The sequence below is a fragment of the Ambystoma mexicanum genome, chromosome 6q (assembly GCF_040938575.1).
Source record: "Ambystoma mexicanum isolate Mex_15411 chromosome 6q, UKY_AmexF1_1, whole genome shotgun sequence".
NCBI classification, from domain to species: Eukaryota; Metazoa; Chordata; class Amphibia; order Caudata; family Ambystomatidae; genus Ambystoma; species Ambystoma mexicanum.
The window spans coordinates 818,147,172-818,164,879 of record NC_090937.1 but is presented as its reverse complement, the minus strand read 5'-3'; the positions used below and the strand labels follow the sequence as shown (position 1 = coordinate 818,164,879).

The following is a 17,708-nucleotide window of genomic DNA, read 5'->3' as shown; positions in this document are numbered from 1 at the left end:
CACTTAATCTGATATGATAAATATTAACAACGGAGAATCTGGCACTAACACGCTTCTCTATAATCAATAAGGAGTTGACATGAAATGGATAAGGTAGCACACTGGTAAATAGGTACAGAAGTATAATGTGGTAGAGAATGCTTTATAAGGTTCAAGAAAATGCAAGGTTGAATGAATGAAATGCAGTATAGAAAACAACTTGATATGATTTCAGCAAAACAATGTAATCACTTTTCTCTGGCAATCCCCTCCCCCCTTTTATGCAATGCAAGGAAATGGAAGGAAAACACACAGTTCTCAGAAATGCAATCAAATGTGATTCAGTTCACCCCAGCAAGCTTAGACTACAGAAGTCTGAAAACACAGGCCCAAATTGCTTTGATATGTGCTGGCAATGAATTAAAAAATATGCTAAAATGCTTTTAATTCCCTTTTCAGAGGTTCAGGGTGAGTGGTATCTAGTTAATATTAGTCCAGGCTCACACTAGCAATGATGCAGGGATAGTTAGCAGGTTAAACGAATTTCTGGCAAATGGAAGGCAAGCAGCAGCAGCTTTTTACACGTGAAGAAATTTGAAAATCGCGGCAAAATTCGCGGATGCGCCGAGCGCTATTACAGAGGAACCACAAGGACTATCTCTATCGTTTTGGGGTCCTAGGAAAGCCTAGGATCTCAGCTTCCAAATAAAAGTTACTGCAAGTCTCTAGCACAAACGGTTGCGGAGATATGAGCGATTGAATAAAGGTCGTTTTTCAGATTTGAAATTTTAAACGCACACTTTTTCAGCTTTAAAAATGATGGCAGGATAACACAATTGCTAAGCTGCAGTTCTACTTAGGTTAAAAATGGATTGAATTATATTATTTTAACTAGGAGATTGGTTCTGCACAGTTTTCTAGGTACTCACACTATATTCTTGAGTGAAATGGGCCTCATCACGGATCTGGTCAGGGTTTTAAATTCGCCTCTGGTCTCTGCACTTCACAGTGATCTGGGTCAGCTCTCTCTGGTTCTCTGGTCTGGGTCTCTAGTTCTGGATAGATTGAAGTCTCTAGTTTGGCTCTCTGGAGGTTTGATGGAGGTAAAGCATGGATTTTTCCGGCAGAGCGTCCCGCTGCAGATGGAAGTGAAAAGTCCCTGTCTGTCCTGTCTGTCTGCTTTTATGTGTTTAGAATGTGGGTGTGTTCTAGCATCACTGACCCTACCTCTCTCTCAGCTTCTAATTGGTCAAACTTCCATTTATCATTTGATTGGGGAATGAACTGTGAGTCAGAGTGATGTCATTTTACAGCCTGCAGAAAGTCCACTCCTCCTGTCAACTTACACACAAATCTAGATTTGAAACAAATACATATTTGCAGAGGTACATATTGTTTTAAAATCATATGCACCCAGCATGCATTACAGGAGGTATCCCCTGTTCAAACTCTGCTCTTCCTGGGAGCTTGCATTCAGAAATGGCACATATTTCACTTTTTAACTGATTTTGCAATTTCTGACATTGACCCAACTTTACATACATGTGCGCAGGGAGTACGGACATTAACTGATGAAGTTTCAGATTTTTAACATGCATACATTTAGAGTTATATCCACTTTTCCGCTAAAACCCCCCTGAACACGCCACCGGGTCGAAAAACCTCTTAAACTGTGGGCAGAAAAATCACAAGAATTATGGTATCATTTATAAAATTTTCACATGTCCGCTCTATGAGTTATTCATCTTTTTAAAGTTATGTTCTGGCTCCAAAGGGGTGTGGTTTACCCTCAGCACAAGGTTGAATTTCTGGTTTTTCCAGTTCTGCCAAGCCAGCTTGCTCTCACAGGCAGTGCCCCTCCCCTTTCCTCAGGAGGAAGCCACTTTTTACGACCATTTACGACTCCTGCCAATAAAACCTTTGCCTGAGCCAGGACAGGGCTTTGTTCACTTTCCTGCAGAGCACAGGTAATTCAATTATCAGATAGATGGCATATCCTTAGTGTGAGCAGCAAAAGGGCAGCTAGGCCTGGGAACACAGCTGTGACTCAAGTTTCACTCCTGATGGGGGTAGTTGCCAGGCAGAATTCAGTCCCTTAAGCCAGGTTTCAGATAAAATGTCACTTTTTGTTCCCCAGTTCCTGCATTCAAATAAAACTAAACATTTTTACATATGCAGCTAGAAGGCTGATTCTAAGTTTAAAACTATGACATTTAAACAATTGCAACCTATGTGACACTCAAAAGTAGGTCACTCAGTCAATTTAAACATTTAGATTTTAGTGTCTTTAAATCCAGTGCAACTTAAACTGCTGACTCCATAGCTCAGCCAGTTTTGTTATAAGCATTGTTCTGGGCTCTTCATTTCCCAGATTTTGTAGGCACACAAAACTCCATTCTACCAAATGTCTGCTGATGTTCAGTGAATATTTTGCACATATTGCAATGTTTGAAATAGGCACTTTGGCTTGCCTTCAGAGAAACACAGGGTGGTTTTAAACTGCCGGCTTTTGGATAGTGGTGAGTACTGGTACTGCACCCATTTTTGGGATTTAAGAAAATGAATTCCCCACAATTCTAGGTTGCATTTGGCAATCAGCATTGCCATTCCCAATGGTTTCAGACTACTGTGTGGGTAGTCCAATGGTGGTTTTAGGCAGTTTCCTTCTGTGCCCATAACATCGGCAAAAATGAGTGGCAGCCTATTCTTCATGCATTTCCCTGTGCATTTTCTGGGAAGCTCTGGCCATCATGAGGTTTTCCATGTCAGTACTGCACAGTTTTGAGGTAGGGCTCGGATGCATGGGTAAATACATCCCACATAACTATCACTTAACATGTGTAGTGCTCCAGCGACCCAATTCCAGTTTTCTCTGATATCTCCCCTTAGCTTTAGTTCTTCTTTCTGTTGGGGGTCTTTTCTGTGACTTTTTGTTTCAATCGTCACTTTGAATGCTTTTTTATTTTCATCACGTCATTAAGTAGTTCTTCTCCTCCACTAGTGTCATCTTCTGCCTCCGGTTGAACTCTTTGTTTCTCTTGTGTCGCACTTTGATTTTTGGCAGGCCTTGAGTATCTGGGTGTTCTACCTTTCGTTTACTTTGTTCCGCTGTCTTGGTTTTTCTACATCTCGTTTGTTGATTTAATCTCCTTTAATGCAAACCCAAGATAGTATATTTCTTCTGCATTCCTCAAGATCAAGTCATAGACAATTTTTGAGTGTATGTGTATCACTACACGGTCAAGAGCGGCGTCTCCTATGAATTCCACTCTTTTTATATCATGAGACGAGATTGATTTCATGTTTGGTAAATGGGTTAGAAGCTTCATAACATTGAAGCGATTGAGAGTCAAGCCATCTTCTTTTGGTTCGATGTGCTCCAGTAGGAGTCTAAACTCTGGGCCTTGGCAATTTTCAGGTTTACAGGTTTGTTTGTTGTATTAGGTCTATTGTCAACCCTCCATGATTCGTCGGCGGTTTTACCACTTGCTTTTGTTTTGGTAGACCAACCATCTTCTTCATTTCTAGTGTTTGTTCTTTTATCACTTTCAGATGACGTCAGTGATTTTAGGATCTCAGGTTTGTTATTCTCATCCTTTTCCAGTAGCTGTGTCTTTAAGAGCGTCTTCTCCCTGCGCTCTTTCATCATGCAGAGTTCTTGAAAGGCAACTGCTTTTTCGCTCTTTTCATCGTAGTTGATCTCTTTGGTCTTTCTGGAGTCTGTTTGGTCACCGTTCTCTTCCATGCAATCACTTCTTCATATACTGATCCATTTTCCGAGCAAATGCTTTTATTAGTTGATGATTGATAGGAGTGATTGGGAAGCTCACCATCGTCTTCCGATAGACTTTCATTCTGGTCTTCTTCATCACTCATATCATATATTGATAAGTTCAAGAGGTCTTCAATAGTTTGCTCCTCTTCTCTGCTCTCATTATTTCATTACCTGTCTTTATGAACAGTTACTGTTTTTTCATACATTTGTTTTTTGGACTCTACTAATTTCTTTCTTTCTCAGGTGCTTTATTATTTGTTGTCTGTATTGTTACATTCAACGCCTTTAAGTTTCTCAAAAACTTGCATGAGTTTTTTGCATTGGGATTCTTTCCTTTTGTCATGTTCTTGGTTTTTTCCTTAGGCCTTAGTTCCTCCTTTTTTTTGCTCTCTATGGTCTTTAATTTTTCAGATGTTTTCGTGTCTTTTTCGAAAATTGCAAAGCTTTCGTTCGATGATGGACCCCCGACATTTTCATTAGAGGTTGACTCCAGGGATGGCTTTAAAGAGGGTGCACCCATATTTATATTTGATTTTGACGCCTGTATTCCCTCCTATATAAGCCTTTGTTTTGACTCTTTGACAGCCATCTTATCTTTCTCGCTTCGATTTTCGAACGGTAAACCGTCTGCGTTTTGAGATGTCGACGGAATGGCATTCGAGATTAAGGAGGTATTCCGGGAGGGTTCAGTTAGTTCAACCATGTGGTCAGGCTTGGTCATGATCTGTATGAAGTTCTTTTGAATCTTTCCATTGGGTGCGATTTCCTTTATCCCATCAGTGTTCTCTGGTACAGATCCGTCAGTTTTTGCCAGCGCTGTAGGAAGCACAGTAAGGTTCGTTTTTGCTTCTGTGCGTATTGTATTAGGTGTTCCTTTGTCAATCTCAGTTAGGCTCTGATTTTTTTTTGCCTCAATTTCTCGTTGAGCAATTTCAGATCCTGTCCTGTGATATTTAGATAAAATTGATAAAGCTTCTTTTGCAACTTCTGCAAGTAACTTTTTGTCGTCTCCAGAATTTTTTAGGGCTTCCTTTAATATGTTTGCTGTCAATTCATCTTTGTGCTCATCTTTTTGCGCTTGTATTTTTAGTTCATGCAATTTCATCTCTAAGTTGACCATTTTTGTATTCACAAGTGCTAGCAACGTGTTTTGATCTCTGTAGTTTTCGTTAAATTGTTCGTAGATTTTGGCTAATGGTGTGATTGCAATAGCCATGGAGGACAATAGATTTGGTCTTAGTCTATTAATTACATTTTCTGTTATTTCGTTAGTGTGTTTCTTTTGTAGCAGATCATTTGCTCTTTGGATTTAAAGTTGGTCTGATTTTGCATGTTCTTATAAAGGTCCTGGCTGCAGTTCTAGTTCTGAAGATGTTTCCTCTGATGAAGAGTCTTCCATTTAGGACATAATCACTTCACTCTCCTTTAGATGGGTTTTACTTGTTGCGGCCAGAGTATATTCCTCCTTATTCATGCCTTTCATTGTTTTCACGTTTGTTTTCTGTGAGCAGCAGAGGTCTTCCATTGGACTAGAGTCGACTCATCTTCTTTTACTTTGAGTCTCGTCCCATCTCGGTATTGGGTGTTGACTTTTTTTAGTCATTTTTCTTCGAGTCGGACTTCTGTCTTAGTTATTACAGTTGTTTGCTCCGTTATCAAAATTCAAAGTTTGGACTATGCTCTGGTTTCCATTCAGGGATTTACAGACCTGTTCACTTTTTTTTTAATCTGCATTAACTTTTTCCGTTAAGGCCATAATATCCTTAATTATTTGATCGACAACTATTAAGGAATTTTACCTTTCATTTGTTTTCACGCTCTCACTTTCCAGTTTTTCATCACAAATAACATGTCCTTGATGTTTTTTGCCCTCTTCTATAGCGTTTCTGACGTCATCCTCAGCGTCAGCATCAGCCCTATTTTTGGTTTGGGTATTCTCATTGTCATTAAATAGCAATTGTGGTTGTAGTTGCATTGCTATTTTGAAATCGGTTGAATCCCAGTCAGATTTTAACCAAATGAATGGTTCCATTTTGTTTGTGCTTTTGTTCAGCATATCATCAGCTGGAGGCTCGAACACGCGCAGAAAGACAGGCTGTATTGAGTTCTGGTCGTGTAGCATGAAAGTAAAAGTGGGTGGTGGATTTATGGCGGGGCTTTTGACAGGGTTTATCACAGGATCATTGGAAGGCGTGGTACTTTGTGAACCGTTTATCGAGTCAATGTGATTTTCAATGCAGTTTATTTCACTCTCTGCCTCTTTAGCAGCTTCGATCACGCCCTCACCCATATCCTCACTCCTTGCAACCTCGCACTCATCTTCACACGTATCTGCTGTTTTGGGAGCGGCACTTGAATTTTCTTGCTCATTTAAGTTATCCGACATACATTTCTCCACGTTCACAGGTGACTGATCAACGAATACTTGGCATTTGAGACTTGTGCTGTCCGTACTGCCAACAGGAAGTTAGTGTATGACTTTCTCAATTAATAGTACTGTCTCTTTAGCTTTACTTACTTGAAATGGCAGCTGTGGCTGCAAGAGCAGCGGCGGCAGCTTGAGTTTTTGTTGCCGCTCTGGTACGCGTGCAGGCGCGGATTCACATCTTGCCGATTTAGCACGCGCACACAGCTGTTGTCTTGTTTCCATGCTTTGAATGCTTTTGCAGGATTAGCGGACCTTCTCCTCGTGAAGGGCCGCCCGCGCACGCCCATGGAGCACAAGGAACACAACAAACACTCCCTCGTCACTCCGCGTTCTCTCCGCGAGTGAGAGGGGATTTTAAACACTCCCTCTTCTTTCCAGCAATGGAGCTGGTAAACAGACTTGCGATCCAGCAGGGGGGAAAACACAAGAAACACTCCCTCGTCACTCCACAATTTTTTCTTACACTTTGATATCTACACAGCTGTGTGTATTCTCAAACAGGAAGAGGAACCTTGTATTTACACCTTATCTTGATCAATGTCTTAGAAAAAGGCATTTGTGACATCTCACATGTACTTGGTGGCTTACAACCGAGCATTTAACCCACTAAAACAATTTCAATATGTATATTGTATATCGCCATTCAGCCCAAAAATATTGATATCTGACTTTTGGCCTGTATCGTCCAGCCCTACTACCAATGGTCGGAAGGAACGGAGTGTTATTAAATAGTCTTTGCACAAGCATATGGATGCACTTCAGAAGCATTAACAGCAAATGGGTGTTTACATAGAGTCAACAAGGCACTAAGCACTGTGCAAAGGAAAACCACAGCATATTACCTACCTGGAGAGTTAAAGGAAATCCTTGCCTAATGATAATGAGCAGTGGTGTGCAAAGCAAAGTCTATGCAAGGAGGGACCACCACACACCATAGCTACGGTTCTGATGTGACAAGCTGCGTACCAGCCACTTTTTTCTGTTAAAAAAAATAAATAACAATAAAATACAAAGAGCAAGCAAAAAAAAGAAATAGGAAACTAATTTATGGGTGTCTAGCCCTGCTTTCCACCTATGGATATCCACAGGTATTTACAGAATAGTGATGCAAGCAGAGCGGTTCCAGAGTAAGGAGCACAAATGTTTCTGCCTGATCTAAAGCAGAACGTAAATATAAAAAGGTGCATTTTTACATTAATAACAAATATGGATTGCAAAAAGAGATTGGTTCGACTTCAAACATATAGTTTTTTTACTTGTCAAAAAACAAATTTAAAAAAAAAAAAAAAAAACTCATATTGGGAGCCGAAATTACTGGTTTACTTCCCAAAAACCATGTTACTCCAAACTTCAAAGAGGGATTAAAATATTGCAACAATCTTATCTAGAGCCCTGCTCTCCCCATACAACAGCAGAAAGAAAACAAAACAAAAATCAACCTTTATAAAAAAAAAAATCTCCCCCCTCAAGCTAATTCCACAACATTCCAATAAAAACTAGGCATCGACTGTGAGACGCAGCTGCCACAATTAGGCTGGAGTGGGTCTAGGGCTGCATGCGATCACATCTAGAAGGGATGGGACCTAGCAGTTTGGACCGGATTGGCTTTTTTGTGGAGAGCCCATGCCCACAATTTAAATTTGCGTTGTCGACTTTCGAAATGCCAGAGCAGTGTGACTAGGACGGCTTCTGCGAGCAATTGCAATTATTAGTCTTATTCGAGAACTTGCAGTCATCACTCCTCCGTTCATCAACTGTGGCAGCTTCGACATGAAGGGGGCCATCACAGCAATGTTGAGTCAGACTCCGCAAGGGCCATCAAAAGCTGAAGCTGCCCTGACCACAGTTGGGAATTTGAGGGCCAAAGCTTGCCTTCAACATCATGAGACCTAGCCCCTTGCTGTCATTAGTTTGCAAAAGGGAGCAGCAGAGGCTAGATCCTCGGTAACTAGCATCCTGCCATTGCTCCCCGGCAAATGAAACAAAACTGCAAGCGATTTTCTAAAATGACAATAACTCCCCCCCCCCATCCGTCTCCTACACTTTTGTTCCGCCAGACTACCCATTCTCCAGTTCCCCACGGGCATCCTGGTTAATGAGCTCGGGTGGATTTACATGTGCAGTGAGGAGGCAAGAAGCCAGATACTTCCATTAAGTATGTTAGCTGGGTTTCTACTTCTGAACCCAGGGTTCATTTTATTGTATTAATTATCGCGCAAACCGAGTCCATAGTAGCGCAGCACTTTACTACGGGAGGGTGCTTGTGTTGGGCTTGGCATTTTATACAGTAGCACAGTAGTGATGGGGGTGGCAGGGATTTTAAGTCATCCGATGCCTGCAAGAGCCACCATACCCACATACGCCTCAGCAGCAGACAGGGAGCGCTTACCCACTCTAGGTCCAAAATAACTACCACAACCAGCGATCTAACTCCCATACCGGGGGCACCACCCGGCCCATGAAGTCCGATTTGGCAAGTGTGCCCTCCAAAAAGTAGATTTAGTACCCGCCAAAAAGCTACCGAGCCACGTAGGAAAGAAAGCGTGTTTTGAAGCGATCCGACGTGGACACAATTAGGTGCGCGTGGACTCTCCTGAAACAACTAGTGGCACAATTAAACGCGAGATAAAGTCTCAGCAGTTCGTGCAAAAGACCATTTAAGGCAACGCTATGCTTAGAGCTCTACAGCTGGGCCTTTTTATTTAGAGCAGGAGATCATGTTTTCATTTTCTAGAAGTCCTTAATCCGAGAAAAAGGGTTTTGAACACAGCGTTATACAATGCTTCTCTTTCAAGTAAAGTGCCAAGAAGATCAGATACAGAGTCTTAGCCAGCTGGGCCTTGAAAATGGGACGTCACTGGCTACATGGAAAACATCTAATGCAGTGCACGTGGGGCTCTTTCAGGGTCGTGTCAATATGACTGGCGTTTACTGGAGCCAATGAAAAATGAGCAAGGTGCCGATTAAAAATGACATTTTAGAATTATACAATTGCACAAACATTAAAAAAAAACACAACAACCACCACCCCAAAAGAGGGCGTGGGGGGGTCAACATCAGTACATGTCGGCAACACTACACGGCTGCGCGTTACCTTTACTCAACACTGTAATTCTTGGAACTCTGCAGGGAAAAATGGAGGGGGCAACAAAACCCAAACCATGACTAGAACACGTCTTTAATGAAACTCAGAACAGAAGGCTGTTCCAAATTTTAATTTCATAGCTCTGTGGAGATGCCAAGGAGCTAAGCAAGATGGTGACCGTAACCCGGTGATCTTTTTTTCTAGTTTTACCCTGAACGCACGTTGTTGCTAACCACATGTTCCCAACTTTATGCCACGGTACTAGTAACAAAGAACAGTACAGCCTTTAAAACAGCCACTTGCTGGCCTAGATCACCCCCTAACCAGTTTCTGAATATCGATCACAAAATCCTAACCATTTGTTCTCTGTCAATGGTATGTAGCACAAAGATGAACCAAGTGCTGAGGGGGAGGCCATACACACTCATTCTACGGTTGCTTGTGCAAAGGACACCGGCAAAGCCCCAATCACTATCATGGAGAGGTCCTCAAAACTTATAGGGGGAAAAAAATGACAAGCACATGTTAGTTGGAGCCTTTCCCAAGTAGAAAACCGAAACAGATGTGCAATTTATCCCACAGGGTGCTCCTCCAACACACTGTTGCGCTTTGTTTTACCTCGTGGAAAGCCGCAATTCTCCCAACAGGGAACTAACTGGGTTTAAAACTCACAGCTAACGGAACTGATTTGGAATATCCCGCAGCAGTGGGTGTCCATGATTCAATCATTTAACTATGAGTGGCTATCCAGCAGTTTACATGGTACTCATACCAGGAACCATTAGATTGTGAAGAAGTATTGCAAGCATATTGGGTTCGAACCAGTTGAATCAAGTCCATACAACACGGTTGGCGGAAGCCTTGAGAAAGGCAAAGAAGAGGCCGAAACACCTGTTGGATGTTGTTGAATTTTCTCAATAACAGAAGTGTATATAAACTTTTGTCTAAAAACGAAAACAAGACTGGGTTACATTTTAAACATTGATCCGGGTGCTAATAGGAGTCGTCCATGGGCGCAGGTAGCCTGGGTCTACCTGGATGCTCACTATTGGTACAATTTTATGGTAATAAATAGCGTCGACTCAGACGGCCACCCCTAAATAAATCTCACTAACAAAAGCGTTACTAGCGTTGAAACCTGGGGGATAGTAAATCTAGCCATCCATTTCCAGGTGGGCTCTGGGATGAACAGTTTAGTGATCTCAGCCATTTCCTCTGTGTTTGCCATAACTACTCTTTGGATGTCAATCACATTGTTCACTGCTGCCCAACTCGATAGGACTCAATCACCCTTAGAGCACATGCTCAGCCTGCGCTTACCCCAGGGGAGTTTTATCTTGTCGCCTCCAAGTAACTACAGGCGAGTAAGTGCAGAATGCACAATACCCGCAGAATTAACTCTGCCGCTTTTGTTATCCAACGCCCCCAAAAACCTATGCAAGATATACAAAGGGTCGATGCTTTAAACATGTTGCGTTTTCCATTTGAGCTTTTTAACATCAGACTGATTATTGCAAATGAACATACAGAGCGTTACAAAGAGATCTTAAAACCATATACATCCCAGTGAGAAAACAGCTCGCTGCGGCATTTCTTCAATATACTTGCCTGGATAGCTCTCTTATGTATGAATGTCACTGTAACCAAACACAGTATTTTTGTATGTTCTGACTTGTAGGGTACCGTGATTAATAGTTGCAAAATGGTATGTTGACTTATAAAAGAAATAAGCCACCATTCTACATCCAACATCCACAAAAGTAGCGCACATGATCATGGAGTCTGTGGCAAGGTGCGTCAGGCAATGTAGCCACTACCGGAAAACCAGTTTATTGGCACATACAAATAGAGGTTTTAGAATTCATATTTACTTGTAAGCATTGGTTTTTCTACCAGCAATGCTAAAAAAAAAAATAAAAAAAAACCTTCGTTCTGTGTGCTTGGGGCACGAAAAAAATATGTTTCTGCCTAAAACAAGCCTCCATGTGAAAGGCACGCCCAGCCTAGAAAAGGAAGTCCCAGAGACTGTGGCCAACCCAGAAACACGTAAAGTACTGTACACCCAACTGAGCGACTATTCGATTTTGCACGAGCAGGTGATGACATTTTCACAAATAAGCATGGCGGCACGCCACGGAAGGCTGAAAGATCAATAAAGGCTCTGCTGCTGGTTAGTTTTGAACGTGTGATGATAACGTTCTCCAAATGATATATATAGCAGGTTACCTAACCATTCATGCCTTGAATCCTCTATACACCCACTGCCAGTTCTAGCAACGGTAGCAACGTCACGTATTACTCGCACAACATTATTGCAACTGTCCCACTCCACAGGGCTGCGCGAGTACGGTGTGCCTTGTTGTTCCCAGGATTGTGACTTGCTTTCAATGAGGAGGACGAGTGGGTGGCTTTCCTGGCGTCATGTGCATTGCTCTAGACAAGTGGCATACCATGCACACTCCTCCAGCGTCCAACGGAGCTCAGAAACCGAAGATTCTCTTTTTTCACTATGAGAAAAAGGACTAGCATATTTTTTTTGTTGCTCACTTTTCTCCGAGATTAGCATCTGATGGAAAAGTCAAGGGGACTTCGAAAGTGAATGCATCTTACTGCATTTATAGCTGATCTAACAAAAAGTCATGAATATTGGACTCTGATCTTAAAACTGGATCAGCAGCATCAAACTGTTCTCCGTACACTGAAAAAGTGACAAGGAGTCGCCGCATTCACTTCACCAGACCGGTCGATGACGAATCCACATCATATTACAGTGCAGATACTTGCCCCTGGGAACAGAGCCAGACTTCCAGGCTGCACAGGTAATCTACTGTAAACTCAGATACTGGAATCATGGCTGCAGTCCGATTAACAACCAAACCTGCATGGAGGAAGCGGCACAATGGACATAGCCATTTACAGTGCAGGAAAGAATGCTGATGCGACCCAACACAAGAATTAGCTTAAGCCCATCACGTACCCAACCAGCAGGCACGACCAAGCCAACGAAGGGCTGCAACTCTGGCCGCTTCTGCAACCTGGGCTAGAAGAGGGAACATCTGCACTGCAGGTCGGTTGCAGCCTTGGGGGGATGCAGCGGTTGGAGCAGGGGGGTAAGGCGTACTCTTGCTCCTCAACTCTTTCAGCGCCCTGTCATTTCTCAAAATATCATCTGGATCTTGAGGGACACAACCCCCACCAACCCATACCCCTTATTTAGGACACGTGTATGTTGGAAACATCCAGCTAATCCCCACGATCTCTCCCTTGCAATAGAGTCTTTAAATCATATTTTGTCCAATGTGAATAATTTGCCATTTGCGAAAGAATCCCAATGAAATTAAGTTTTCAAACTACTATTCACATAAACACCTTTGCAACGGTGTGATCACTGCCCTGTGCTGCAGGCCAGCAAGCATCTCTCTAATGAGGACAAAGGCTTAGCGGGCAACATGCCATTCCCTGCATTGGAGGGACTGCTACCATCCCCAAGAGTAATCACAACTGGAACAACACACCTTAAATATTGAACATTAGCGTGCACCATTTGGACCCACTTTACAAAAAAGGACTTGGTCACTTAATTGGTTCGGACCCAGATCCCCCACTTCTCAAAAGTGATTGCAAAAAAAATAAAATAAAAACCACAACGCCAAAGAGTTTATGTATAGTCAAGAGGGTTGGGCACCCGAGTTCTGGGTTACAGTACACTGGGAATAAAAACCCGGATTGGAAAAAAAAACAGTCGTATAAGGGTAACTGCTGTACATCCTCACTCCCCAAACTCCCAAATCAACATGGCACGTCTTCACTTGAGCTTACTCATCACGAGCCATAAAGGTAGTCCTTCAAAAAAAGGGGCTCCCGTCTCACTCCCATACACCCACACAACCTTTCCCACCCTTGCTCTACAGCAGGATGCTCCTTCACGTGTTTGTTGTTCAATTAAAAAAAACATAAAACGAACATCAACATTCGGGTCATTTTTGCCTTCTTCATGTTTAACTTACTCGCAGTAAACATTATTTTTGACCGTTTTCAGTTTAATTTTTTGCAGCAGGATTTTAACCATGTACCAAGAACCAGATCCCTTTAAGTATTCAATCGGATCAACGCATCTTAAGAGGTTTTTTAAAAAGAAAACAAGATGCAATACACAGGCTACATTATTCTGCAATCCATTCCAGTCACAGAGGGCTAGATACCTGCCATTAAAGACACACAACGCTCGACGAGCACATCTGACTAAAAGTGTTAACGTCTGAAACCTAATAGGTTAAATAATGGGGTGTCTAGGACGTTGGCAATAGTAACGTTGGTAAAGTTCGTGCAAGCATATGGGTGGTTGTTTGTTTCAAAATACAATTAACTCTTTCCTTACCATAATGAGCATGGTTAAATGGTACCAGAAAGCAACTGAAAATGTCGTCCATATTTAGTACTCCCGCGTTGTTTCCTCCCCCACTCATGATTTTTTTATTTTATTGATTTGGGCTTTTGCAAAGCGTTTCTCGCAGTTGGAAAGCTGCATCAGTGCACTTAGGAGGGAAGAAGTAAAGACAGAACCAGGCGATGACCAAACTGAGGCAAATGTAAGAAACCCCCAGGGTAACGTGCGTCATATGACGCGAATCCTTCGGGTAGGCCAGTCCTGTATGGGGTGTGCGATGGAAGAGGCCTTACAGTGAGCTAGTAATAATCCGCTGCGCGTGGTTCGGTTCCGGGTTACCGGGGTCTCAAGGACAGTACTGACGGATGAGCTCAACAGAACACCAAAGAATGGAACAGTGGATATAATTCAGGGGCCAAGTTCTTGTCTTGGAAGCAAGACAACACTGAGCAGCATGGGTTCGCCACACAGTCTCACACTTAGAGGCTGAACTCTGGCATAAAGCACAAAATATGTATTTATTTCTTTTGTTAAAAGACCAAGGAGCCAGCTGTGGATCGCTCTCTCAATTTTACATACAAGGTAAACGGTAGCAAGAGTTCTTGAGGACAGTCAACATTCAGCCAAACCAAGTTTAGTTTCAGTCGAACCGGTGAAAGAAAATCATCTTGGGTAAAAGAGTTCACAACATGTGGGGAGGATATCTCCCCATTTGCACTAAACCTCGCGAGCAAAACTAGGGAACTCATCCTGGCACGTTTACATCCTTATTCACATACAAACATAGGGCTTCCTTCCCTTAACACGCAAGCTTGCTACTCACAATAGGGGCCTGGCTGCAACCAATGACAATGTATAACGGGAAAAAAAATATTTAAAAAAAAAATCACAATACAATAAGGCAAAGCTTGTTTTCCCATGAAAATGAATTTCCTGCTCAATTAGACACCCAACAGGTTCCCAAATGTGAAGGGACACGGTGAAGGGGTAGACACACGTACGCCTTTCCTAAGGTACACAGGGGATGCCATCTGAGAAATGGTGAAATGTACAACAGATCATGGATTGCTATCAATTGCAAGAAGGAGAAAAAGATGCAACTACAGCAGTTGTGTTACAATGCTATACATTTGCACATCGCTTTGGCCGACCAACAGTAGTGTCACAATGACTGTAGTATGGTCAATATAATAAAAATTTAAAAAGCAAGCCAGTGCCATACAAGAGAATCAGAAAGGCATAATCCCTGGTGCAGGGCAAATATGTGGATACCACTTTCCCAGAAATAAAACAGACCAACCTATGAGAATATGGTGATAGTGAACAAAAAGGGTAGAAGACCCAGAGAAAGAACATGGTGTGAAGAAAACAAAGAAGGCGCAAAAGCAACCACTCACGATGAATGGTGAAAAGGAGGCATCCCGACAGAAACATTGTGTGAAGGCGAGGGAAGCCTCGAGGCGTAACCATGAATGTTCTTAACACCCGACGGGCAGCCAATGCATTAGACATACCCGTCCCCAAACAGTGTGGGGAGTTGAGAAACATGTACACCGTTCACAGAGAACTGAGTAGACAGTGGAGCGCATGTACAGTACTTCTGTGGCTGAGAGTCGGGTGTTGCACAACAGCATATGGACCATAAACCAAAAGAAGGTGGCGTAGGATAGCAATGAGAACTAAAGTTACACAGACATGTTACAGTAGACCAGCGCCCATCTTCTGACAGAGAATCCACCACTTCAACGCATGTGTGTTAAAAGCTGAATAAATTACCTGCTGGCTTCTGTCCACTGGGTTCTTCATCACTGCCTGTCGGAAGCTGTTATCCACATAAGATGCCATTGAAAAGCCTGTGTAACCTGCTGTACCCAACAGGGGCCAGCCGTGGTCCAGATCGGCTGTATCAGAACCCCTTGGGTCCTGGGGCAACAGTGTGTCCACTCACAGCTGCACTTAAATATCCTGGATAACGCAGAGGTCCTCTGAATGAAGTTCACCCTGGAGGGGCCCAGCTGGTCGAACTCCTTGCCCGAGGGCCCAGTGGAGTACTACTCCTTAACCACACTCTCCAGCAGAAAGTGGTGGAGTTGTATCCTTTTCCAGAGATCTGTCAATGCCACCAAAAGAAAAAGTCCAAGAAACGTGACCAAAAAAGCCGTAATCCAAGGCTGCTGAACCAAATTTCACTGGTGTCTCAATTGAGGAGTATCTGGTGGGGTAATGAAGGAGATTTGTCATTACCAACACCGCCTTCTTACATTAATCCAGCACCAACATCGTGTGGCTCCGTACCCTGACGTCCTGGAACGCAATACACTTTGGATCTGAGACAATTTTACTGTCTATCCTGTCTCTTTTCCTCTGCGCCAGGTGAGCAGTCCACAGAAATTGCTTCCTACGTTTCCCCCAAGTACCTCTAACAACACCTTGGCATCCACTACCCTACTCCACCTCCCCAGTCACTTTGTCTCCCCGTCTCTTACCTTACTCACCCCACCGTCTTCCCAGTCCTTGAGAGCTATCACCTCAGCCCATTGGGCATCAATCTCTCATACGGAGGTCCCTCCCCCTCTTGCTCCGCTCACGGTTGCTCTACAGGCGCAATCACACGTATAGGATCAGTTCCCCGTCCAGAAACTATGATCTACTGCATGAGCTTTGCCTCAAAAAAGGGGACCTGGGGAGTAGAGGACAAATCTGTGCTTTGAGACCAGGGATCAGAAGGTGAAAAGGTAGCCAGTAGCACATAGGGCAGAACAAGATTCTTAGGTGAGGAGAGATAGGCCAGTGGCAGTACAGTTACAAAAAGAGTTAGCAGGCAGTGTCACAACGATGCTGGGGTAGAGCGGGAGAGAGGAGATGAAAAGTAGGGTTAAAAAGAGAATAAAGGACAGGGGCGAGAGTGGAGCAGAGCCTGAGGCAGTAAAGAGGAGAGCGGGAGAAGGTAATGCAGAGATAAGATACTGCAGGTGACAGGAGGGATGCTAGAGCAAGTAACAGGAGACAGCAAACAAGATACAGCAGGGGGCAGAGGTGACAGGGTAGAAAAGTGGCTCCAGGGACTTCTTGTGAATGAAGGAGGTGGCACCGATATAAACCCAGTGCTCTGCGGTTGTGAGTAGTAAGAGCCACAGTTTCTTCCTGTGGCGGGCCTACCCCCCTCCCGCCCTAGTGATCTCTCGCACTACGGATCTGTCGGTGGTCGCTGTCGCGGGCGGGGGACTGTGGGAGCCCCTTGCTCCTGGGTTGCTCCTGGGTTGCTCCCGGCCGGAACTGGCTCCGTTCCTCTAGGCGTCCCTCCCGACTGCTGCTGCATGATCCCGGGGCAGCGCCTGCGGCGGGGCCCCCTTCTCCATCCGAGGGGCCGAAAAGGTCGGTGCAGGAGAAGCAGAGCGGCCAGAACCCGGGTTACATGCGCTCCTCCAGCTGCGCGGTCAGTGCATGGCGGGCGGGCGGGCGGGCGGGCGGCTGGGCTAGCCGGCCTCAGAGGCGAGCTGACCGGCGGCAGCTGCTTTGTGCTGCCGCTGAAACCATGGTGAGGGCTGGAGTGGCACCGACAGGGCGAGTCCCGTACAGTGGAAGAGAGGAGGGGCTCAGAGAGCCGGAGACGAGGAGGAGGCCCAAGGAAAGGCAACTTCCACACCCCCCTGCATCCTCGCGTCGTCGCTAAGCTCCCTCTGCCAGGCTCTCTGGCGCCACCTCTCCGCCGCCTAGCCCAACTGCAGCTCCCCGCGCCGCTGCTACTGCCGGCTCAGACGCAGCCGTCTGCCGGAGAGCGGCGGCACGGCCATTGTTGGCACGAGACAGCCGTGCCCACGTTTGAACGTCACACACCGTTGAGTTTCTACGGCCAGCAGTGGTGCGCGTTCTCTCGCAGGCGCAGCATGTATGAGGACAATAAACCATGCCCTCGGCTCTTGCCCCACCTTAGGTTAAAAAAGGGGTTCTATGAATGTACACACATTTACACACACACACTCAAAGCAAATGAAAATGTCTAAATATGGAGGTCTGTGGAAAAATATTATAGGATCTGCTGTGCTGGTTGTGA

General features: G+C 44.2%; 1 protein-coding gene across 9 annotated transcripts in view; it reads right to left on the bottom strand.

Annotated features, from left to right (window-relative positions):
* RAPGEF2 (Rap guanine nucleotide exchange factor 2) overlaps positions 1–17,419 on the bottom strand; it is a 1,671,940-nt gene extending 1,654,521 nt beyond the window's left edge. For all 9 annotated transcript variants that reach the window (XM_069631345.1, XM_069631346.1, XM_069631352.1 and 6 more), the window contains exon 1: positions 15,431–17,419. In XM_069631345.1, the coding sequence (XP_069487446.1) occupies positions 15,431–15,499 (69 nt within the window). In that variant the 5' untranslated portion in view covers positions 15,500–17,419. The remainder of the gene's footprint in view (positions 1–15,430) is intronic.
* Between the last annotated feature and the right edge of the window lie 289 nt (positions 17,420–17,708).